At 39.2% G+C, this 25,000-nt stretch overlaps 2 protein-coding genes and 1 pseudogene across 2 annotated transcripts in view; 2 read left to right on the top strand and 1 right to left on the bottom strand.

Annotated features, from left to right (window-relative positions):
• Positions 1-11,582: 11,582 nt before the first annotated feature.
• LOC138024797 (uncharacterized) lies at positions 11,583-12,644 on the top strand (annotated as a pseudogene).
• Positions 12,645-15,645: 3,001 nt separating this feature from the next.
• Positions 15,646-15,960, top strand: LOC138024795 (uncharacterized). Its single transcript, XM_068871976.1, has one exon. It carries the CDS (start codon positions 15,646-15,648, stop codon positions 15,958-15,960), a length of 315 nt encoding a protein of 104 aa, XP_068728077.1.
• Positions 15,961-19,645: 3,685 nt separating this feature from the next.
• Positions 19,646-25,000, bottom strand: part of LOC138023601 (uncharacterized) — a 7,504-nt gene continuing 2,149 nt past the window's right edge. Inside the window, exons 2-5 of the mRNA XM_068870621.1 lie at positions 24,323-24,626; positions 22,745-22,816; positions 21,898-21,951; positions 19,646-20,893 (exon numbers count right to left, since the gene is read on the bottom strand). Of these exons, the coding sequence (XP_068726722.1) occupies positions 20,454-20,893; positions 21,898-21,951; positions 22,745-22,816; positions 24,323-24,626 (870 nt within the window). The 3' untranslated portion in view covers positions 19,646-20,453. The remainder of the gene's footprint in view (positions 20,894-21,897; positions 21,952-22,744; positions 22,817-24,322; positions 24,627-25,000) is intronic.

Raw genomic sequence — 25,000 nt, 5'->3', positions numbered from 1 at the left:
GGGCAAATATGGAACTGTGTCCTGAAATCGTACTGCCTCGTTCCATTAATTGGGAAAATTCTCGTCCAGTCTCCGTAATATGTTATGAATATGACATAATCTGATATTATGAATCTAATATAGGTTTTTACCTTCTTCAAACATTCTAGTGTTAAGCTGTACTCCATCACAATTTCCTGTGCCGTGTCCGACATCACTGAGTTTTCTTGAATGAACCTGGGCGATGCAAATGAGCATATCATTTACAATTCAACAATATTCTAACAAGTTCCTTTATGTCACCCCCCTCCCTGCTCCTCCTCCTCCTCCTCTTCCCTCTCCCCACCCCCAAACAATTATAATAATAATAATAATAATAATAAAATAATATTAATAATAATAATAATAATTGGCGAGCAGATCAATTATTTGCCGAAGCTAAAGGCTGAGGCAAATAATGGATGTGCGAGACACTGACAAATCACGATATTTTGCGATAACCGAGTTCAATAATTGTTTTAACTTTATTTCTCACGATTCCCAACAGTTAAATCTTTTTCTGAAAGCTCAGGAAGGCGAACTGCCATTTTCACACGAGAGCGTGGTTCCAATTACGCATGAGCAGAATATGATTTGCAGCAAAACACTTATTTGTGGACAGTTATTTTGCAGGTCACGTGGTCGGATCTCGGCCAATGAAAAGGAAGGAAAAAATACATCGAATGATAATTATTATCATTATTATTATTATTATTATTTATAAAAACGTAAGGATAATACACGCACTTTCATTGGTCAATAGCTGTGTTTAGATGAGAATATGCAAGCACAGCTTGTCAGTCGCGCATTTTGATTGGCTGATATGAAATATGAGCGTGTATCAAGAAAATCTGTTTCAATCAAGAAGTAAAAAACCAGCATTTTCCTTCATATGTCGAAATATTTTTGAGAAATCTTTTATAAAAGCAATAGATGACTTTCTTCTGTGTTTACATAGGTTTGTCTAAACTCTCGGGGAGTGGAGAGGATTCTCTACAGTTATGCAAACCCGAGACTGCGTAGCTGTCTCGAATTCTCCCAAATGCCCCTTGCAAGTTCAAATTATGTTAATAAGTTATAATCTTACTTTAAGCACTCTTGCATTGGCATCCAGACCTGTAGACAGGTTTTTGTGCGGAAGTGGTGCAAGTGATTGCTTAGGACCCTTATTGACAAAGCCAACGATTCTAGGAAGATCCGGGGAGGGGAGGGGGGCATGCTCCCCCGGGAATTTTGAAAAATTGTTTTGCCTTAGACTGCATTTTCAAGGCCGTTACATTGAAAATCAAATAGAGTATGACAATTTTTCAAGGCCTACCCCCAATGTACAGTATGATTTTCCTTAAGCCACCTTTTCTTCAGGCACGAAAATGATGGCCCAGCCCTCCCCTCCCATTGCTTTTGCCTTTCCCAGCCCACCCACTCCTGTACTTTATGACCAGTCCCTGAATGCATTGGAAATCTGTCTCTACAAGTAAGCAATGGTATTTGAGACACCATACTGACATTTAGAGGGAGCAGGCTGCAATCTTATTTCTAACTAAAACTTGCGAAGATTTACGGATAGCTTCAATGGCGCTTTTTTCGGTCAAACGCGCGATTCGGGGCCTACAAGTCCCACATTTCTCCGGTCTTTTACATTTACAACATTTTTCTCGCCAAGTAAAGTCTCGTAGCCAATCAACGCACAATATCTTGGTGCACGTGAAACTAAACAAGAAAAAGCATGCAGGACATGAATCTGGAAATAATTAGGTCTGAGAGGACAACTGCTTAATTCTGGCAAGATAAAATGCAAAGGAGAACATTTTAAGCTTATTTTTCTTTCCAAAGTCTCGCCCACAGGTAGACTGCAACCCGGGGAGGAGGGACTTCCATATGAAAAGGATGGGGATGCTCGTTGTACCTTTTTGGGGTCAAAAGAGCAGTTTTGGTACTTCTTAGGGTGTTCAGCTCAAAAGGTCCACAGCGGGAGCTTTAGCGGTACCTTTTAGGGTACTGAGACGAAACATTATGACAGGAGTCATTTGATAATTAACTATTCCTTAATTTTGTCTGATTAAAACCTGTAATTTGGTACCTCTTAGGGATGAAAAAATTTCATGCCACGCCCACAAGAGAGGATCTTGGTACCTCTTAGGAGTTCTTTTCAAAATTTCCGACGAGCAACCCCCCCCCCCCCCCCTCCCCCTTTTATATGGGATTCCCTCCCCCGGGACTGCAAGTGACCTCTGTGTTTTAACGAAGCAGAGATACATTGAACCAAATGTTTTTCTGAAAAGGAAACGTAATTTAGAAGTTCGTTACACGCATGTAGCCGACTTCTCACCTCTTCATTCGAAATTAAACAATATCCTTGGTTGAAAAAGCCACACCTCTGGTCGAATAGAGGATCATGAATCATGCTCTGATAAACTCAAAAAATACACTTGTGTAATCACGCTCCCTTGCAGCCGAATTATAAGGGACGAAGCTTGACCACACCATAATTATGGCAACTTTGGTAGCTAGTCGGTCCTTATTTTGGAGTACTGTGCCCCAGCCAAATGCAATTAGATATGGTCGATTATAATAAAGTAAGAAAATTTGAATACCAGGGTGAAAACCTCTCGAGGTCATCGAATGTGACCCAACAGCAGAGGCTAGAATTGACGCGGTCAGAGGGGTGGGAGGTGCGGTTGATCATTACTATGACACCCTACGTCGTCTCTCAAGTAGTACTTCAGTTTTTCAGTCAGTGAATCGTTCAGATTAACCCAGTCAATATATAGCAAAATGGATAAAGGGGTTTAGTTTCTAAAACAAATTTGGGGAGGCGTGGGTGGGGAAGTTAACTGAACACAGACATGAGTTTATCGACTGGGTTGATAAACGAAATTGACCACCGCAAAGAAATTCAAGGCTGCCATTTTGAGCGTAATCCCTTCGCCAGCTTTCAACTTCTTTACAGTGGTCAGTTTACCATATTTCACCCCGTTGATAAACCCATTTCTGAGTCAATAACTCGGTCAGTCATCAGTCATTCAGAGAGTCATGCAATCAATCAGTCAGTCAGCCAGGAAGGCAGTCCCTCAAGCAACTTCAAAATACATAAGTAATAAGTCAGTCATTCAGTCCCTCAATTAATGAGTCAGTAAGTCAGGATGTCTCTCAAGCGGTTCTTTACTTTTTGTCAACAAATCGTTCAGTCATCCAATTAGCTAATCAATCAATCAATCATTCATTCATTCATCCATTCATTCACTCATTCATTCAATCAGTCAGTCAATAAAATAAGATTCAGACAGTCAATAAATCAGTCATTCATTTGGTCATTTATTCATTCATTCAGTCACTGTTATTCAGTCATTCATTCCATTAGTCAGTAAGAAAGCCCCTCAAGCAGTCCTTCCTTTTCTAGATATTCAGCCAATGAATAAAGCAGTCATACTTTCTTTAATTTAGTCACTCAGTCAATTATACAGACACTTATTTAGTCAGTCAGTCAGGCAGTCCCTCATACAGTTTTTCAATCAATCAACCCATCCATCCGTCAATCAATCAATGAATAGATCAATCAATCAGTCTGTCAGTCAAACAATCAATCAAAAATTCAGTCCCTCATAAGAAGTCCTTCAATTTTCAGTGGGTCATTCAATAAATAAGACAGTCAGTAGGTCATTTAATTAGTCAGTCAGTCAATTTTTCAGCCATTCAGTTCTCCAATTAATCAATCAATCAATCATTCATTCATTCATTCAATGAGTCAATCAATCATTCATTCATTCATTCAGTCAATAAAACAACAGACACTCAATAAATAAACCATGCATTTGGTCATTTATTCAATCATTCAGTCACTGATATTCAGTCATTCATTCCATTAGTTAGTAAGTAAGAAAGTCCCATTCATTCTCAGTCAATTATTCAGTCATTCAGTTAGTCAGTCAAACAGCCAGGCATTCCCTCAAGCAGTTCTTTAGAGTTTCATTTATCAGTCAATAAATCAGTCAGACCTTTATTTAATCAGTCAGACTTAGGCAAACGATCAACCAGTCATTCAGTTAAACAATCAGTCCATCTGTCAACTATTCAGTCAGTCAGTGAGTGAGTCAATCAGCCAACCCATAAATCAATCGATTTGTTTAGTCAGTGTGGCCATCAGTCAGTCATTACATCGGTTAAGCAGTCATTCAGTCAGCGGTAAGTCACTAAGCTAATCAGTCAGTTAGTCAATCAGTTAGCTATTTAGTTAGTCAATCAATCAACCAATCAACTAATATATTATTCATTCCAGTAGTCAATCAGTCAGTCAGCCCCCTAGTGCGTCAGTCAGTTTGTCCATTCTTCCTTAGGTCGATCATTTGTTTGGACGGTCAGGAGGATGAGGCAGGACGTCAGTCAGTGATGCTGTTAATTGGTCAGTCAGCCAGTCTCATTTATGTTGTTTTTATAGCAGAGCTCCACTCGCCGAGGGCGCCCGCGCAGAGCACCATGGGAAAGTAAATATGGCAACCCCGATGTGCGAGAAAATTTGGTTTTGCTCTCCGTACGACCGTACGTAAGTCACGGCGTCCCTCCGTGTATGACAATGTGACCAGTATCACGTGACCATATAACGAGCTTATCAAGTTCAGTTGGTTTTTAAAGTGGACCGCTGACCAGGTACTGGGCTTCGGTTGGATCGCAGGGTCAAGCCACATTAAGTTGTTGTATGATGATGATGATGACGACGCTGACGATGATGATGACGATGGCTAAACGACAGCGACAGTAACGACGATGGCGGCCATGAAGATGATGAACAAAATGATGACGATGATGATAATGATGATAATGATGAAGAAAACGTTGGCGACGGCAACGATGACGATGATGATAGAGATTATGACGAGGACGATGCTAATGATAATGGCGATGATAATGATGACGACAGCGAGGACTACGGCGACGGAGACGATGACGATGATGATGATAATGATGATGATGATGATGATGAGGATGATGATAATGACGACAACAGCGACGATGAGGATGATTATAGAGATGATGAGGATGATGATGATAATGACAACGTCTACGATGGTGACAGCAACGAGGAAAATGATGATAGAAATTATGACAGGGATGATGATGATAACGACAACGATGATAACAGCGGTGGCAAAGTCCAGGATTACAATGATGATAGAGGTTACAAACATTTTCATTTTATACTTGACGTTTCGTATGTTGCAACATACATCATCAGAAGTGACGGTTAAAACTGTTACACAAAATTTTAAAAACTAGAGCGAGGCACTGGTGACTAGTTAAAAAGTGTGATAACAAAATCGTAACTTCCGGTAGTTGATGCTTCCGGAAGAAATTAATAAGGAAAAAGCTTCTCACTACAAATGTTTTCATTAAGAGAGGGTTTTAAGTCACTGATTAATAGCGTTTCTTTAATTTTACACTGCGAGTCGAGTCGAGTCACTGCGTTACACTGCGAGTCGACAGTGAAGCCACTGCGTCAAGTTTCCTTAGAGGGGCACTGTCATGAGCTGCGCATGCTTGAGTTTTTTTGCTCTCGAGCCCACGGAAAATTCTAGCCGTCATTATGGATTCACGCGTGAGCGCGTGAGTCACATATATTCGCCGGAGTTTCTCCTTTGTCCACCATGGCCCTCCCCAGTGGACGCCATTTTGAATTTGTCGATTCAACTTGAAAAAAGTTAACCTAACACTTTACAAGTTTTCACAAGATGCTAGCGCATGCGCTTCTCGTGACAGTTTCCCTTTAACACCAGACATCCTAATATCAAATTTACAATGGAACTTGAAGAAAACCAGCAGATTCCATTTTTAGATGTCTGCATTTAAGCGCAATCTCAACAATTTCACAACAACAGTGCATCACAAAACAACTTTCACTGGCCTCTACACCAAGTGGGACTCTTTCACTTCTAGAAAGTATAAAATCAATTTAGTCCGCACCCTCACCTACCGCTGCTTAGGCATCTGCTCGAGTTCTTCCTTGTTACAGTCGAATGATGTTTTGAACAGGCAAGAGAACAGGTCCGCTGAACCTGCCACCACTGTTCCTAAGAAAGATATCCTTCTTGTCTTGCCTTTTTTGGGCTTTCAAAGTGAAGCTCTTACTCGGCGTGTTAAATCTTGTATTAGTAAGTTTTATGGCTGTATCAATCTTAGGGTTATTTTTCAAAACACTTGCAGGGTTAAGTCTTTTTATCCTTACAAAGATCGTTTCAGTCGTTCTCAAAGATCTAAAATAGTATACAAAGCCAGTTGTTGGGATTGTGATTCCTTCTACATCGGCAAAACAAAAAGAAGATTGCATGACAGGACGTCCGAGCATTTCAAAGCTCTTACACAAGTCGGTCACGACTCTGCTGTTGCAGACCATACTACTTCTACCGGTCATAAGATCAAATGGGACCATTTTGAAATCCTCGCAACTGGAAAGTCCGAGTTGCAGTGTAAAATTAAAGAAACGCTATTAATCAGTAACTTAAAACCTTTTCTTAATGAAAACATTGGTAGTGAGAAGCTTTTTCTTTATTTATTTCTTCCGGAAGTATCAACTACCGGAAAATACGATTTTGTTATCACACTTTTTAACTTGTCACCAGTGCCTCGTTGTAGTTTTTAAAATTTTGTGTAACAGTTTTAACCGTCTCTTCTGATCATGTATGTTGCAACATACCAAACGTCAACTATAAAATAAAAATGTTTGTAACCGCTGTTTGTTTTCTTTTCCTGCTGAAATTGAAATGGCCAAAGGACAAAAGTATTTATGATGATAGAGGTGTTGACGATGATGACCACAACAACATCAACGGTGGCGAAGGTGACCATGAAGATGATGAAGGTGATGATGACATCGCGAATTTTCATTTTGATGGGGAGGAATTGAAAGTGGAGAACAAGACTATTTTGAAACTAAAAGCTTACTTTGTAATCTTCATTGTCAGGATTTTCTTCTTTGCTTAAGCATTGAACCATGAATATCCACAAGAGGAAAAAAAAAACTATGAAAAATCCGTCTTGAAAATTTATTTAAATTATTGCATAATTATGAGGAAAAAGCAGGCATAAAGAAAAAGCGATGAAAGGAAACGCTCTTTTCCAAAATCATCAAAGTCTTGTGTCAGATCTGAACCTCTTAATTGGCTTTGTCATTCTTAGAACGACGAATTTTTGGCGATGTCAGTCTTAATTTCGGTACACCAGCACGATTTTGATTGAGGGACTTTTTCTAGGAAAACGACACAGCTACTGAGAGCGGGATTTCTGAGGTTTTTAAAAATATAGGAAATAATAAACAATGCAAATTTGTAAGGTCAATTTTGAGTATTGGAATTCCAACTTGTGATTCATTCATGAGGGTGCCAAACTCACGCACTTTCTCACCGCAGCAGCAACTTCTGGGTATTTTATTTTGAGACAAAGGCATTCACTTGTGAAAAGTGACCTTTGTACGGTGCTTTTAAAGGGACATCTACTACTTCTCCTCTTTTCCGTGGGAGACAAGTGTCTCTGCTCTCTTTTTGTAATCTTGATTTTGTCTGCCGCTCACTTTTTTTTACTGCTCACTTTTTTTTAGCACCTCATTTTTTTTTCGCCGTTCACTTTTTTTCCGCTGATCTCCGCCGCTCTCTTTTTTTTTCCGCCGCTCACTTTTTTTTCCGCCGCTCACTTTTTTTCCACCGCTCTCTTTTTTTCCACCGCTCACTTTTTTTCCGCCGCTCACTTTTTTGACCGCTCCTCACTTCCGGCCACGTGAAAGCGAGGCAAACGAGTATCTTTACCACAACATAGCGGACGAAGAGCTGGCATCCGAGATAGAAAAGGTATAAAACTTCACATTTTGTTGTGCTAGTTTTGACATTCAGATAGGTACATTATGTTCTTTTCCAATGTAACGATAAATTATGTCTGTTTCATCATAGGTTTTTACTTTTCTGAGGGAAAAAAGAAAAGTGGACTTCGATGTTTGCGATTTCGGAAAGAAATGGTAAGCCTACGATATTTGAGTTGAACACCCGGGGTTGAATGTAATACCAAATCCTGTAGTGAGTGCACTGTATTTACTGACGTTCCACTACCTGAAGCCACCCAGAAACATGTAAGGGTAGATCTCCGTTGACAGTTGTCATACACCTACTACTACTACTACTACTACTACTACTACTACCACCACCACCACATTGCTATGATTGCTGGAATATCTGTCTTTGATAGCACAAAACTTTGCCTTTGTTGTTAATTAAATAAACGACAGGCAGTCTATTGCAAACAGTAGTTAGACCACGTGACGGCAGCCAAGGCCATAGTTGTATTCAAGCGATTATGAAAACAGTTTCTAGGAGGTAATGATTTGTCTCCTGACTACAATCTGCGATATACTGTAAACCATAGTTTCTGTTGCGTTTTTTATCTAGAGCCCTTCGAGTAATAACCTAATTAATAATGTAACCTTTAAAGGTAATTGTGTTGTACAAGCAGCTCTTCATCATTATTTTAGTTGTGACCTTTTTGCTTAATTGCCTCTTTATAGATGGATTTCACAGCTATAAGGAGTGCTAGTGATAAAGACTTTGAGGCTCTTGGTTTGAAACGAAGGGGAGATGTGCTTGCTTTGAAATCATTTGTTTCCAGCGGTGGAATAGATGGGGGAAAAATGAGGAAAGAAGTGAGAAAAAGAGAAAGCGCTTAGAATTATCTAAACAGATTGTAAAGAAGTCAAGCAAAGGGAAGGCAAAGACACAGGAAACACCATCATCAAAGGAAAGAAAGCATCCACAGAAGTCTGCATTGAAGAAAATCCAAGTTGGATGGCATCATTACAACGAGGACTTAAAGCGCCATGTTGCTGTTTGCCTAGCAAAAGGAGGGGGCACAAGGGAGTTAATGGTTCCATTTTCTGCAACAGAAGATGATATGATTGATCTGCTGACAAATGTGTTTTTCCCTGAAGGATATTCAGTGCATGGATACACCCATGAATTAAAGTTTAAACTCGCAGACTTTAAGTTTGAAGAAGTAATAGGTGATGAGTTCACATCACTGTCATGTTACATAGCAAAGTACAACTTAAGCAAAGTGCCTCTTGTCAAGGTGTGTAGACATGAAAGGCGTTGAGAAGAAAAAGAAAGTTCACTATGTCAGTGATGATGATGATGATGAGGCTGTTTTACTTACACCTGCTTTTGAGAGCAAGCAGAATACCAGTACATTCTCAACCCCATCAACAGGCCAGTTGGGATCATCTGAGGAGAGAGCAGCTCTAAAGGACAGTCAGTTAATGGAATATCTTGATTCTTTGGAGAAGGATCAAGCAAAGGAATGTGCTGCACAAGAGAAAGCTAGAGAAGAACATGTACAGGCTAGACAGGAGGAACTACTTAGTCTGCGTAGCAGTAGAGCTCAAAGGGTACCAGCTGAACCAGATGTGTGTGAACCACACATTACAGTGTCGGTGAGACATGTGTCACTAGGTGTCCATACCCGCAGATTCCCCAAAAGGAGTGATATGACATGTTGTGCCATCTATGACTGGGTAGGCTCGCTGAGCCTCACTCCTCAATACTTTACCCTTTCATCCTTCAGTGAACCAGTTGTGAATCCTTCCTTACCTGTTGAGTCAGTGGACCGTGTGATGCTGGCAATGGCAGAGTGCACTGAAGCACCTGCCTATCCAGATGAAGAAGTCTTATTTCAAGGATTTGGAGAAAACCCAGCAGATGCTTATTTTGACCACCCTCTAGATGCTACTGTGCCTGATTTAAATAATATTTGTGAAACACCACCTCCATTTTTGATGGCCAATGATGAAATGAGAGTACCTATCATCTATGTGTAATTAACCATCACTACAATGCTTTGTTTTGATGAGTGGTTATTCACCCCTTTCTCTCAATATCTGGTTTTCATTTTTTCACCTTGGACTAACCCTTTAACTCCAAATTGCCACTTACAGATTTTACTTTGTCTGGCAATCTTTGCTACCGGTATTCTGTTGTCTTGGCTGTAAATAGGGATAAAAACCCATGTCATTGAGTCAATTGTTTACAACCATATTCCATATTGTATACTTCCTCAGCCATGTACCATAAATGCCAATATTCCTCATAGCCAATTATTGAGATTCTACGAAAACTAACCTCATTGAACACATTGCCCTTTCCTTGCTTACTTTTTTTGCTAGTTACAGGAGTTAGTGTATACTAATGTTTGTTCAAAGGGACATGACTGTATACTCATTATCATAAACACGCTCTTTTACCCCTTTGCCATCTTAAAGGGGCTATGTCACGTTATTTTAGGGTTTTTAGCCAAAATATTGAGTTAATCACGAGTTAAAATTTGAAAATGGCAATGTGGAATTCCTATACTGATAAAATTATCGTTACATCACAAACAAGATGAATCTGAGCAAAAACGACCATCATCAAGGTTATTTGCCACAAACTTAGAAAAAGTCAGCCAGACTTTTTTCAAGATTACCCAAATGCAATCCGTTTCAATCTTGTCCGTTTGTGTCCATCCATGCTTCTCTTTTCTTTTGCTGTATTTATTTTATGTTGTTCAACAGTTAAGTGGTTATTGCAATCTATCATTCTACTTTTTGTGCTTTTTGGGTGTCATGAAAATGACATAATTTTGCGTGACATAGCCCATTTAAATGTAAAAATACCTTGAGTTTCTCTATAGACAACTAGTCTCTGTTACTTGTTTAATTTGTTAGCAATGACACTTCTGCAAGTGTGAAGGACACTTTGCAGACAGATTTCGTTAGCGGCAATCTTGCTGATTGTCCAGGACGACGATTCAGGGAAATGATTAACAACCTCCCCAGTGCAGACACTGAAAGGGGACAGGAGGTAATTGTTTTTCTAATGCACCAATTCCTCAAGGAAATATGAATGTGAGGTATCATATAATTAATCTTGATCCACTGCAAGGAAACATGGTTGTCTAATAGTTGCAATTAAGTCCATTTTGGAATTTACCTACAGGTAACAAAATACATCTTTGCACATAGTTAGCCTCAATCTAGATTTGTTCAAAACGTCCAATCAATTCTGTTGCTGTAGTGTCAGCAATGTTAAACATGTACTGTTTTTGTAAGTTTTGATCAATGTTTGGTAATGTGTAGAGTCCCAAGCCATACCAGGGAATTGTGTAGTATCGTTTCAGAAATCGCGATGATACCCTTAACACAATGCAAAATAGGCCTTCTTGATATTTACTAATATGACATTATTACGAACAATTAATTCACTTTCGATTTATCTGAGAAGGCATAATGAAAGGTGCAGTCCACGCCTGCTTTCCTATTCCCATGCCAGCAGTTGACAGTTATACAGGTAGTTGCCTGCAGAGGAGAGACTATGTTACGTATTAAAATCCTGTCCAGATTGCATGCTGTGACACCGATATTAGACATGCAAGTACAGTCACCCACTTTGCCCAAGAGTCTCCTTAATAACCTAGGTATTCTTTAATGAAACAAGATATTGTATTGCTAGTTCAAGCAAAATTCTTTTACTGTGTTTTTTCAGGCCTTGACACAAAGGAGAATGAATGCCCTCAAGAAACTTACTGCTGGAGGTGTAACGAACATATGGGTCCACAGAGAAACTGTCATGCTTGATCTTCTCAAATTATATGAAACGTCAGGAGAAATAACACAACGCCTTGCAACCGTTTCCTTCTACGGAGAACAAGGAATGGATCTGGACGGTGTCAAAAGAGAAGCTTATTCGATATTCTGGAGACAGGTCCTACACGAGTACTTCGACGGGAGCTCTACATTTGTCCCGTGAGTCGGCCCAGGCATCGAGGAGTCGACAATGAGAACACTTCGTCAAATCATCAGCCATCAATATGTTCTCACAGGTATATTTCCAGTTCAGATCAATAAGGCCTTTGTTGTTGCTATGCTCTGTGGGCGGCAAGCACTTGACAACGAAGACCTCGTAGAGGCTTTCCTGGAGTACGTATCGGATAATGAATCCATGGCGTTAAAAGCAGCTCTGGCACCGTCAGAGCAGGGAGGGCTCTCTGATGAATCCTATGGTTTCTTAATAGATTTTTTTAGTGATTACCAAGTGAAAAAGAAGCCTTCGGCAACCAACCTAAAAGCTATTGTGGTCCAAGTGGCCAAAAATGAGTTGCTGTCAAGGCCTGCCATGGCAATGGATAGTATGAGGGAGGGCCTTCGCGACGGTGGTTATAAAGATCTGTGGAAGTACTCAAAGGAGGATGTCTTTAAGGTATATGAGGTGATGCGCGTGACGCCACAGCGAGTTCTGTCGATGCTATCTGAGGAGTCTTCTACACATGTGCACAAGTGCCGTCTACAGATCCTTTCCTACCTGAAGAAATACATCAGGTACCTTAGCCGAAAGGAGCTTGAGCTGTTTCTTCGTTACATCACGGGGAGTTCCCTGCCAGTTGTCGAGAGTATCAAGGTTATATTTCATGTGAACGAGTTAGGCTCCTTACCCCATCCTATTGCACATACTTGTTCAGCTTCTATTGACCTTCCAGATGGTGGGTATGCAAGTTTTAACGATTTCAGAGTGCAAATGGACTCTCTCCTTAACAATGAACTTTCATGGAATTTCACGTCAGTGTGAACTCATCCCTGCCTTGAACACAGACTTTTAAATTCTTACGTTCATCGCCTGAAAATGACGGACCCGCTCCGCTTCTTTCCCTGCCGTAAACAAGCGATGCCATTTTTGGCGGCCGATGCCATTGTTAGTATCGAAGCCTTCTTATTCGGTTAGCTTTCAATTAATTGTTAGGGTTAGCACCAATTAAATACTCTAAAATTGCAACATTATAGCCTTGGGTTCGGTAGCGTAGAGGATAACTTGCATTTGCTCTTAATGCATTGAACGTTCGATCAACTTTTAAAATTTTTTGTTCTAAAGTTTTTTCTTATTTTTTTTTTATTGTACGTGACATACGCTGCTAATCTAGCCCTACATTAAGTAATTTTTTCCTCATTTACAAACGACAAAGTTAACAGTCCAAACGGCATCACTTCTTTACGAAAGGAAAAATCAGTGCAGCTTCACAAATGTTACAGGTTCGTAATCTTTCATTTGTGATCAATTTGTTGAATTTTGAAACAGTTATAGCGCTCAAGCTTGCGTGATATTGTCTCATTTTAGCCTAATCGGCCTTCGGCCTCGTCCGCTAGGTATTAGGCGATATCACGCTCTCTTTCGCGCTATATAACTGTAAGTATTTTCCTTCAGCAGTTCCTTGTTGACGGTAAATACGGTCATGTTTCTGTGTCGTGACAATGAGCCCGTACTCGGCCGGATTTCAAAGCGGCTTAGACCATTAAAGAAACATACCGTTATAATTATCAGGACAATTTGGGTTCGAAATTTCTGGCGCTGAGTTTGAGATTCAGTTGGTACAGTACGCGTTAGTTGATGTTGAGCTCGTTTAACTGAAACAAGATTGTTGGTGAAGACCTACGAGCTCATGATCTCATTTCAGCCAGCGTAGGCGATGTTATTACCCCATTTAATTGCCTCAAGCAAACCTAATGTCAAGGTTTTGAAGACTTGCGTTATACCTCCACTATGACTCATTCGAAATGGAATGAGTCGTAAGCGTTGTTGTTGTTTTATACTGATACGTACGTTTCTTATCACTGAATAAAGTGTGTAGTCAATATGTGACAACTGTGAACGTGATCCATTTGGTCTGAGAGTAAACTTTCAACGAAAAATGGGGTTTTTAAGAGACCAGCTGAATGCCGCGCGAAGTATCGCAGCAGGCAGAAAAATTCTCGATCGTTGTATGAAAAGTGTAATGTAAGGCTAAGTAGTGTAATGTAAGATTCCCTGGAGATTTTAGTAGGTACCAATAAAAGCGCGTGTTTTGATGTGTGATGTCATTAGACAAACGTTCATGACGCGTGTGACTATTAATGATCTTGTGCTCGGAGGTGAGTGAAAACACATTTTTCCCATTTCCCTGACCATTGTGTTGTGTACACTTGCCGAGCATTGCCCTCCTCCAAGCTACTCCGGGGGCTAGAAAGGGACACGTCATACAGATGGTGGGTTCCTGAAAGCTGTGTGGAAGGCCCAAAGGTAGAAAGGGTAAAATTTTCACACTTTGAGCAAATGAAAGGCATTTTCAGCTAACGGCTATGGTGCAAGATTGACAACCAGGCTTGTGCCCTGGCACGAATCAGATGAATCGAAGGGGTGGGGCTGGGCTCATTTCATATTCGGCTAAAAAGGGGAAGAAATTCTCCCTTAGCTATGTGGTAACATCAGCAAAAAATAATAATGCATTTCAGTTATTATTTTTTTTTTTGTATTTTATTATTGTTTTTTTAACATTTCCATATTGGAGTTACAGCACTTACAAAAACGAAAAAATTACAGCAATCACAAAAAAATATATGTATATACAGATTTGAGCTAAGAAGTGGATGCTAACAACCACCCCCCGCCCCCCAAAAGTTCCCCCTACATGATGCACAAACACACACACACACACATACCCGCCCCTGGCTACTTGCTGGCCATATGTTTCCCAACCCCCCTTGTGGGGACTACGGCTTCTTTTGCAGTCATCCAAACAATATTTGGTATGATTGTTGCTTGATGTCTCATCTCTTGATACATCTCTTCAAATGTTGTAAAACCTTTAATTTTTTTGTGGGGACTTAGTTGTGAGGACGTGACAAAAAGTTTAATGCTTGTGAGGACATCTGGTAATACCCTACTTGTGGGAACAGGTCAATACCCAGCTTTTGTGGGGACTTCGCTATTTGCGGGGACATCTGCCGATACCCTACTTATGGGAACAGGCAAATACACAGCTTTTGTAGGGAATTCATTATTTGCGGGGACATCTGCCAATACCCGATTTATGGAAAGACGACAATACAAAGATTTTCAAACAGATTTGATCTACGACGATGTTCTCGTGGTTGCAATCTTAGTCAACCTGTTGGCTAAGCCTTTAGGTTAACGATAAAATGATATACCGTAAAACCCGAAAATAAGCCCCGCGGGGCTTATGTTTTTCAAGGGCCTCTTTCGAGGGGCTTATCTACGGAGGGAAACTTGCGTTTCCGAATCGATTGGGTTAGACTTATAGTTGGAAGTAAATTTACCGTTTTTGCTTTGTTTTACTTTGTATTTGAGGGCAATTTTTCTAGTACAAGCTCCCCGGGGTTTTATATTTGGAGGGGCGATTTAACGGAGGGTTTTTTGCGTTACCGCTTTGGGGAGCTTCTATTTGGAGGGGCTTATTTTCGGAATTTTACGGTGTATGAATTGGACCATATATGAACTGCGGATATGAAATCAAGTGAAGCTATGATATTCGCATTTGTGAACGCAATTTTTGCAATTGCGTAGAGAAGCCTAAAAAATTCAGGACTTCAACGGGGTTTGAACCCTTGACCTTTTTTTTTTTAATTTGGATCTGAGCAGCCTGCGCGGCCAGGACGATTTTCGCCGGTCGCCGGGGCTTACGGAGATCTCTGAATAATAATAATAAGAATAATAATAATAATAATAATAATAATAATAATAGTAAGAGCACCAACCAGAAAGGGTTGTGGAAAACGAAAGTTTTAAGATCTTGTGGGACATGTCCATTCAGTGCGACCATATCATCGCAGCCAGAAAACCAGACATTGTTGTTGTAGAAAAGGAAAATAATGAGGTAATCATTGTGGATATTGCGTCACCATGGGACCACAGGGTGCATGAGAAGGAAGGTGAAAAGCTGGAGAAGTACCAGGAGCTAAAGAGAGAAATTAAGAATATATGGGGGATCAGACATGTCGAAGTTGTACCGGTAGTTGTTGGTGCACTTGGAGGAGTAAGTAAAAGGTTAGATGGATGGCTTACGAAGCTAGGGATTGCTATCAAGAAAGGACTCTTGCAGAAAACAGCCTTGTAAGGAACAGCAAGGATCCTAAGAAAGGTTCTGGAAAACTAAGGGAGCGTTGCGTAATGACCCCAAAAAGCGGGTACGAAGGAGACTATCCCCCCCCCCCCTCCCCCCCAATCCCAACCTTGGTCCAGGGCTTATAATTTTACGATATTAAAATTGCCTTCATGGAAATCATTTAGCTGGTATCTCAAATCAAAAGCTACCGTAAATGGTGATGTAGGATCCAACTACCTGAGAGGGGCTTTATAAAGCTTTTAAAGCACATTCAGTTCAGTTGAAGCAAATCAAATCGAAAGGTCAGCAGTATTCAGTATTCACTAAAACACCAACCTCCTTCCCAGGGTATCTCTTCTTCGCGCCCCCTTGAGCGAGTGGGGGCGGGAAGAAGTGAGACCCTGGGAACGAGATTGGTGAAACACATATAATACCTTATTCTTACTAATTTTCGCACTTACTTAATTTCGCGATTTTCGCGTTTTGGAAAAAATCGCTAAAATTAATACTCGCGAAAATTAACCACGCGAAATTTAATTAATTCCTGGAAAATCTCCTTGGAACTCAGCGGATATGGATAGTATAACTTTGGAGGTGGTTTGGACCAATTCTACCCATGAGTTCACCCTAATTATTAGTTCCAAAGAGATTTCCGGGGAACTACCAGAGTTTCTATGGTAAAATCATGGGTAGAATTTTACAAAAGCACGCCCAAAGCCATCCTACACATCTACGCTGACTTTGAAAGAGGATTGACCGGATGTACTCAAAATTATTAAGAGTGCACGCATGAATTGAAATTGATTGCCACGTCGCATGTTTTTTGGTGTTAAAGAAAGAATCTCTACCCAACCGAGAAATTATAATCACTGGAGATATGAACGAGCCAAAACGCAAGGGCTTGGGACTTGGTCTTTCCTCAGTCCCAAGCCCTTGCGCGTTATTCTCGCCCGAGACCCCGATACGACCAATTTTCCATGGCATTAACTGGGTGCCACTGTAAAATAATGCAGTGAATGGAAAAAAAATAAACTATTGCTACGTAATAATGGTAATTGAACTGAGTGGAGTGCAATTTGGTCTGAAATCATAGGCGTGACTTCAAAATCGAACGAGAGCGCAGCGCGAGTTCGATTTGAAATCACAAGTATCATTTCAGATCAAAATTGCACGACCCGAAGTTCAATTGCCACTGAACTAGATCCATTTTGAAACCGCACAATTTAATAGCCAAATTTTGCCAAACAATGGCTTTTTTTGTTTTTCATTTTCCTGCAATGTGATTGGTTAGTTTAAAAAGCCTTAAAATCTGATTGGTTGTTTTGTTTTACTGTTCCATTATTGATGTGATTTAGAGCAAAAGATAGTGCGATTCGTGAATAAATCGCACCGCTGAGAGCCAATCACATTGCAAGGATAACCAATGATTTTAAAATGGATTTAATAAAGTGGCTTTTTTCAGTTTTTGTGAGTCTCAATAGCGCGCGCTATGACTATTTTCCAGACGTCAATATTAATCGAGTATAACAATGCAGCAAGTTGGTCAGGAATCATTTAGCTAATGTACTTTGTCACAGAACAATTATAATCTTGATAAATTAACAAAGATGGTGAATTTAAGCTCGGTAATGAAATGTGAAGGTGAATTAATCAACATGACACGAGCGTGGGACAAAGAAAAATTCTGAGTTCCCGACAGGAAACGAACCCATGACCTCCCGAACACCGGGCGGGCGCTCTATCCACTGAACTACGAGAACTCATGGAGAGCAAGGTCATTTAAAGCACATTAGTTTTAGTTTTACAAGGCAATTACTAGTATTTATTTTGAATGCACTAATAGGAAAGATTTCAATTGAACGGACGTGAACACGGGGGCAGGCCTGTTCAGTTACAAATACTTTGATAGTTACACTTGATATTTAACAATTATTCCATGAGCGCGCGTTGAATAGCCAATCTCATATCCAACAAGCGCGAATGGAATAGTTGTTTTATTAAAAAGGCCCCAAAATATTGAAATATAGACTAAACTAAAAATAAAAACACCCCCAAAAATCACGCGTTTTCTTTCCATATTTGCAGAGCATGCATGGTATGATGGCTCATAACCCATGATGGCTAAGCCAATGAAAACTCTCGAATTGCATTATCCAATGATACAGTTTTAAATAAATATATATATCCAATGGAATTCCACTGCTGCGCACAAACTATTTCAAAACTAGTATTAGCTGCAGTGGCGCTATCCTATGGAACAGTCTTCTTGTGATGTAAGACAAAGACAGTCCCTTGGGCAATTTGAAGGCACAGCAATCGTGAAAAGCAACTTTTTATAGACTAATTTACTTCGTCTCTATTTTGTACTTTTGTAATTGTGTTATTTTAGCTGACAAATTTACACGTGTTAAAATAAAAAAGAGAGAAGATAGGATAAAAATAGTCACTTTATTTGCATTGTAGTGCATTAGACATATGCAGTATTGTATTTCTATAAAATTACATTACCGCGTCTCAAGATGCGTTTCCTTAGAATAGTCCCTCGACCAAATATTTATATAAATTTATCTCTAATTGTCGTGTAATTGCACTGAGTGGAGTCAGTCACTGTCATTGCAGTTCAGAGGCAGGGGTGGATCCAGGATTCTTCTTAGGATAAGGTGCACCACAAAGGAATGGCCTAACTGCCTCTTTTTTTCGCAGAATACCAGTTGTATTAGAAAGCCGCAGATCATTTTCGGGGGAGAAGGTGTGCACCCCCCCTGCATCCTTCCCCTAGATCCGCCCCTGAAAGGTGAGTAATTTTAAACGGATAAGCACGGCTGGTTTTCACTAGCGCAAACACATACGATTTACCCAGCTATCAATGAAGGAAATGGGATGGTCTAATACACAATTTTACAATTTTCGTCTTAAACCTGTTTTCTGTCGTGGTACAGAGATGCAGGTTAGGATGTTTCTCACACATGTATACTGAGCTGAAAACAGCATGGGTAGGTAGTGCCATATCTTATTGCCTATTATTTCCATACATATTACTAGAAATTATTTCTATTTTTCTCTTTTTTGAGTTTTGACCTGATTGAATTTTGGTCAGTTGCGGGTTAAGGGGTTCCCGTCAAATGGTTGTACTTCAGATGTGTTTGGGTCAGACATTGGACTTCATTCGCATATATATATATAAATATATATATATATATATATATATATATATATATATATATATATTTATGTATATATATATATAACTACAGAGAGTACTGTTTCGGCCTTCTGAGCCTCATCAGTGCAGTACTAATGTCTGAGATAGAGGTTAAGCTTATAAAACCACCCCAAATGTCCCACACATGTGGTACATCTAAGCCATGCCAGAGTGCTCAAACTAGCGAGCTAGTGAGCATGCGCAATTGCTAGCGGCAATGACTCATCCCAGTAGAGTGCTCAATTTGGACATGAAAGCAAAAGCTTTGTAATGCCAAAGAGCTATATCTAACTGCATATATATATATATATATATATATATATATATATATATATATATAAAGTTGCATATAAACTGGAGAGTAAGACAAAACTTCTCGAAGGTCCAGGAAATTTAATAAAAACGTTTCGGCCCTTCGGCCCTCTTCAGTTAAATTTTTTTTTTTATAAATAAGTACAAGTTAAAAATCTAAGGATAAAAATGATTTAAAGATTTTTAACTTGTACTTATTTATAAAAAAAAATTTTAACTGAAGAAGGCCGAAGGGCCGAAACGTTTTTATTAAATTTCCTGGACCTTCGAGAAGTTTTGTCTTCCTCTCCAGTTTATATGCAACTTTAAATACTAACTGAGGAGACAACGTGCATCCTTTTGGATCCTTCTGTTGGGAGTTTATCGTTTGGTCAACCATTACAGATATTCAAGCTATATTTAACAATTATTCCTCGAGCCCGAATGGGCTCTGAGTCAATAGCCCATGAGGCCGAAGGCCGAATGGGCTATTGACTCAGAGGCCATGAGTTTTTTAGTAAAATCCAACTAGTTGGTCAAAAAAATATCGAGACAAAACATCTTTCGCTAGTTAAAGCTAGACTTTAATTGTTGTTTTGGTTTTCAAAGCCGGCGCTTTTCGCTACTAGTGGGCTATAACAAATAGCCTACTAGTAGCTCAACCAATCAGAACGCAGCATTGATAATAGACCACTAGTTGGATTTTACTAAATATATCTATCTATCTATCTATCTATCTATCCATCTATTGGAATCCCACTTTTATGGCTGTTAAACAGGCCAACGTTTTACTGATTTCCCGTCAAATATTTGTACTTTAGATGCGTTTGGGTCATATATTGCACTTCATTCGCATTATCCATTGCTTATTACTTTCATTGTAGTCCCAATCGCATCAATTACAATAAACGTTTTACGTTTTTTTACGTAGGTGAAAGTTTCAGAAATACAAGTAACATTTTCTGTTGTTTAACATATACGTACAAGCGAACATACCATTAAACGGCAATGCTCACTCATTAGAAATATGAAACGCTTGATAACAAAAAAGCTTTTTAGGTAGTTGAGAGTAAACTGATTTAGACTCCAAGTACCATGGGGTATCCATTGAAATGCCACGAGATGCAGTTTTGTGCCCACAGCAATATTTGCTCAAGTAACTCAAAGAATCGGGGCGGAATAAAGAATGATGTAGAACTAACCAAACAATAATAAACGCAATACCGCTCCATGGTACGCGTTGGCTTATCATTAAAACATCATTAGGATAATCGTAAACTAAAACAACAACTCCAAAAGGATCGACCTTAAGCATGGGAAATGGATAAGAAATGCCAGGGTGGCGGAAACATTGAATTCGAGCAAAAGCTATTATTGTTGCAACGCACTGGGACATGGCACTTAGCGAGCCTTCTTTGCCAGGTGAGTCCTCGGATGGAGAATTTTCCCCCTCTGCAGATAAAAAAACAATACAACAGTTTAATATTGCTGCAAAAATAAGCTGATTTGTAAGGTGGAGCACGTTTAGTAGAATATTACTGCAAAGAATCAAACATTTCTGATAAAATTTGGTTGGATATCTTTCTTCACATTTGGTTGAGTGTATGATGTCATCACTTGGCTAATTTGCATATTTTAAAAGCTTGAAATCTCTGGAACTAGCCTGTTCTAGGCTCTCGGTGGTTGACAGTACTGTCAATACTCCGGCGGTTGCCTCATTTATTGTCAATCAGAGAGATGGCAGGTGCGGCCTACGCGCGCGATTCTAGGATTTCCAGTCACTCAAGGCGATTCCGGCCAGCTTTTTACTATCAGCATATATTTAAGTTGAAGAATCATATCTAAGTTATGTGTGTTTAACACAGCATATATAGGCCTATTTGATGGATCTTTGCTACATATGTCATTAAATCAGGTAGAATTAGCCTTAAAAAAATGCAACTTCAAAGTCATGCACACCTGTATCCATGTACCAATTCGACCCTATGTCAATAGTACATGAAAAATATTTAAAACTTCCCACATACAGATTTAATGGTTTTTGGATAATGGAAAGAATCAGAAAAGGAAGTGATCTGCCGAAAAAAAAGTGTGGGTCACCGAGCATCCAACAAAAATATTCGCACACCAAATTAATGCAAAGGTCATCAGCTCTATATTTTGTTGAGTTTTCGAATCGGTGCACACGCTTGAAATACATGACATGGCACGCACGTGCCTAATGAACAGTGTGCGCAATAGAGATGCGCAGTAGCAATGGGCGCAAACGTCCTTAAATTGATATTTTAGCACCAGACTTCAAATTGTCTTTGATTCAACCAAGGAGTCAAAATTAAATTTTCGCACCTGAAATTTTAGCACATCTACACAGACTTGTGTTTCAAGAGATCCAATTGCATAAACAAAACAATATCTGGAAAGCACCGTACACTATTTGCAGATAACTCAGAACTTACCGGCAGTCCTCGGCCGTTTTGTTTCTGGCTCTTCGCTTTCAGCAGAAACCAGAACTAGTAGAATAACATTACATAAAGTCACCTAAATATTTATTGTTATCATTGTGGTAGTCTAGGATCTTAATTTTGGAATCACTCAAGTGACCTTCCTCCACCTTCACTGTGGAGTGGAAGTTCCAGATCTTAAATTGGTATTTATTTCATGTAAAAGACGGACATAACACAATAGAACAAAAATTGTGAAACAATACCTAATCAGAATTTTAAAGCAGTAGAGACCCCTAAAGCTTTTGTTACGTCATCTGTGTCTTCTACACAAAGTAAAAGCCTAATTTAGAGTTAATAAGTCCAGTCCACACTCCATATCTGACAACTTTGATCTAAGAATTGAGAATGCTTCAGATGATGGATTATGATTGCAGAATTAGGTGACGGATGTACAGTTCCATTCACAAACACTAAATAATTTGTCTGCTCTGCAACATTTTTTTGGGATGTTACACAACATTCCCCCAGAAAGAAACCACGTCTGCTCACATCCGCACCTCATTCCTTTCCCGATATAACCCAGTCACAGCTTTGTTCCACTTTCAGGAATTCCTCCTTTTCAGGCTTGTCGTATCCCACACCATTTTTTAACTTTGCACCATGGAGAGAGCCATTATGGTTGGTTGGTTGTTAACTTGCCAACAGAAACCATGTATCATTTTAATTTACCGGGTGTTAGTTTTGGACTGGTACTGTACAAGAGCCATTACACATACATGCATATTTTGCAAGGAAATGTACAGTACATGTATGTACCATTAGGGACAAAAAGTGTAAGGAGTTTCTATTGGCATCACACCTGTTCCTTGTTCCTGCTCATACTTTGGGACAACAACAATATCTGCCTCCCCATAATAACCATCTGAAAAACCTGTAAATAACAGCAAAATTCTGTCAACATTTAAAATTTGGAATATCTGAAATTATGGAAAATTAATGAAAACAGTACCATTCAGTTCTTTTGTTTGCAACCCTGGCAGTAGTCTTGTAATACCCAATCTCATTCCTTTTTGGTCAGCTAAATTGTAAGTTAAGAGTATTGGCACTGAACAAAAGCCATGTGGGCTCTAGCAATGAGGTAATGAAATGCCTCAACAGTGATTCATTTTGCCCTGCGTTTTGCGTATTTTACGCATTACATTCATTAAATACCCATTGGTTTCCGTCGAGCGCGTCCTGAGTACGCATACCGTAGTCATTCAGTTATAAGGCGCACCCCAAACTTAGCAGTTTAATCAAGCTAAGTTCTCAAACTGAAAATTACGCGAAAATACTCGGTTATAAGACGCACCAAAAAATTGAGAGTTATCAAAAGGATGTGATGAATTTGAGAACAATTATCCTTACACAATTAATAACTGCGAACTATTTTTGTTAACGTAAACAGAGTGAAAAAAGCACGCATTTAGTGATATACGTAAAGACAAAAGCTAAAAGTTCACACCTGAAATGATAAACATACAACGCATACACGTTTATTTGAACCTTCCGACTTAATAAATAGTCAGAGTTCACACTTCAAGCGAAAGCGAACAGCGCAAAAACTCCCACGGAAAGTCATTCAAAGGTGTTCGACAGCTGAATATCAACACGCCACCAAGGATGCAAATTTCAGTGCACAAGAAAGCCTAGATGAACGAAGAAGGTATGTTTTATCTCCGCACTGTTTGTTCAGAGAAGAAACTTTTCATGCGAGCGACAAACACGATTCTTGGAATAATCGAAACAAGGTTCGAACGATTGTATTGTTGTCACGAGTATCACGTTACTGAGCACGTGCTCTTAAGGACGTATGCAAATTTCCGTGTGTTTGCTTTCTCTTGAAGTCATTTAGTGTTCTAAAGATCTCTAAAAGCACTATTCTTTTTTAATAGACAACTAGTGTCCTTTTCTTGTGTTGTTTAAACTGCAAGTTCTTCTCAAATTGACTTCCTGAATATTACAGTGATTAGACACTAAATGACAGTTTTATTTGTTCTGTTTTACAGTCGTAATTTCTTTACAAGTTTAAACACAGGCATTTGAATTTTAATCAATAAATACCTATACCAAGAGAAAAGACAAAAAATCCTCTACCTATGATATCTATAAATATACACTATATGTATATTAATAGATAGGTAGAGGACTTTTTTCTTTTCTCTTTATATAGGTATTTATTGATTAAGATTCAGATGTCTGTGGTTTAAGAAACATCAATTATATGATTGAAAAAATAAAACTACAACTTGTCTTGGTTACAATTTTGACCCATTGCATTTGAGTTGTGACCCATTGATTTCTGCCTGAGGGGTACACTGTACCCATTAACACAATTTTCAAAATGAATCACTGCCTCAATAGAAAGCAAAATTTATAAAAAGCAAAATTTTCTCACCTATCACAAGTCCATTCATTCCACATTCACTTGGCAGTCTTAATCTCTCGCCCTTAACATCAGGAGTCTTTTTGTTTATTATACAGTGGCCAGATGAGAGAGGTATAAAAACTTCTGTTGCAACCATGCAATTGAATTGTGCTTCTGTCTTGCATACTTTTTTTAGCTTTGTAATTAATGACTCAGAAGGGCGACTGAGATAATCCTTCAATCGCTGGACTGCTTCTTGAGCGTTTGTGGAAACAGGCAGTGATTGCAGTGAATCCAGTCCTTTTTGAAAAAAATTCTTCATATACACGCCTTTCTGCAAGGAAAAAAATGAGTCTCATTAATTAAAGATTTACATGTATGGAATGAATACTGGAAAACTGTGTTGAATTAGGGTCTTCTTTTGAAAACAGCAAAGAAATGATGAACCTGTGAAGGTCCCTCTCTATTGATCTTTCTCTATGTTCCATGTATGGCATCAATGAACAATTATTTTAAATTTCTCAACTTGTACAGTCAAACCTCAATTAAGCGGCCCTCAACTAAGCGGTCACCCTCCATTAAATGTACACATATCAAATTCCCAAAAAGAAGTCCCCTAATTTACTGTAAATTTGACTTCTATTAAGCAGTCACCTTTATTAAGCAGACGCGGTCACCATTTAGAATTCCCAATTGGCTAATTTTATC

Source organism: Montipora capricornis, chromosome 11 (assembly GCF_036669925.1).
Source record: "Montipora capricornis isolate CH-2021 chromosome 11, ASM3666992v2, whole genome shotgun sequence".
NCBI lineage: Eukaryota > Metazoa > Cnidaria > Anthozoa > Scleractinia > Acroporidae > Montipora > Montipora capricornis.
Note: the sequence above shows the minus strand (reverse complement) of the source record. Positions and strands in the feature narration are given on the sequence as shown.

What these genes read in the sequence shown, in the direction of transcription:
- LOC138024795 (XM_068871976.1), top strand. Translation starts at nt 15,646, where the DNA reads ATGTCCATTCAGTGCGACCATATCATCGCAGCCAGAAAACCAGACATT.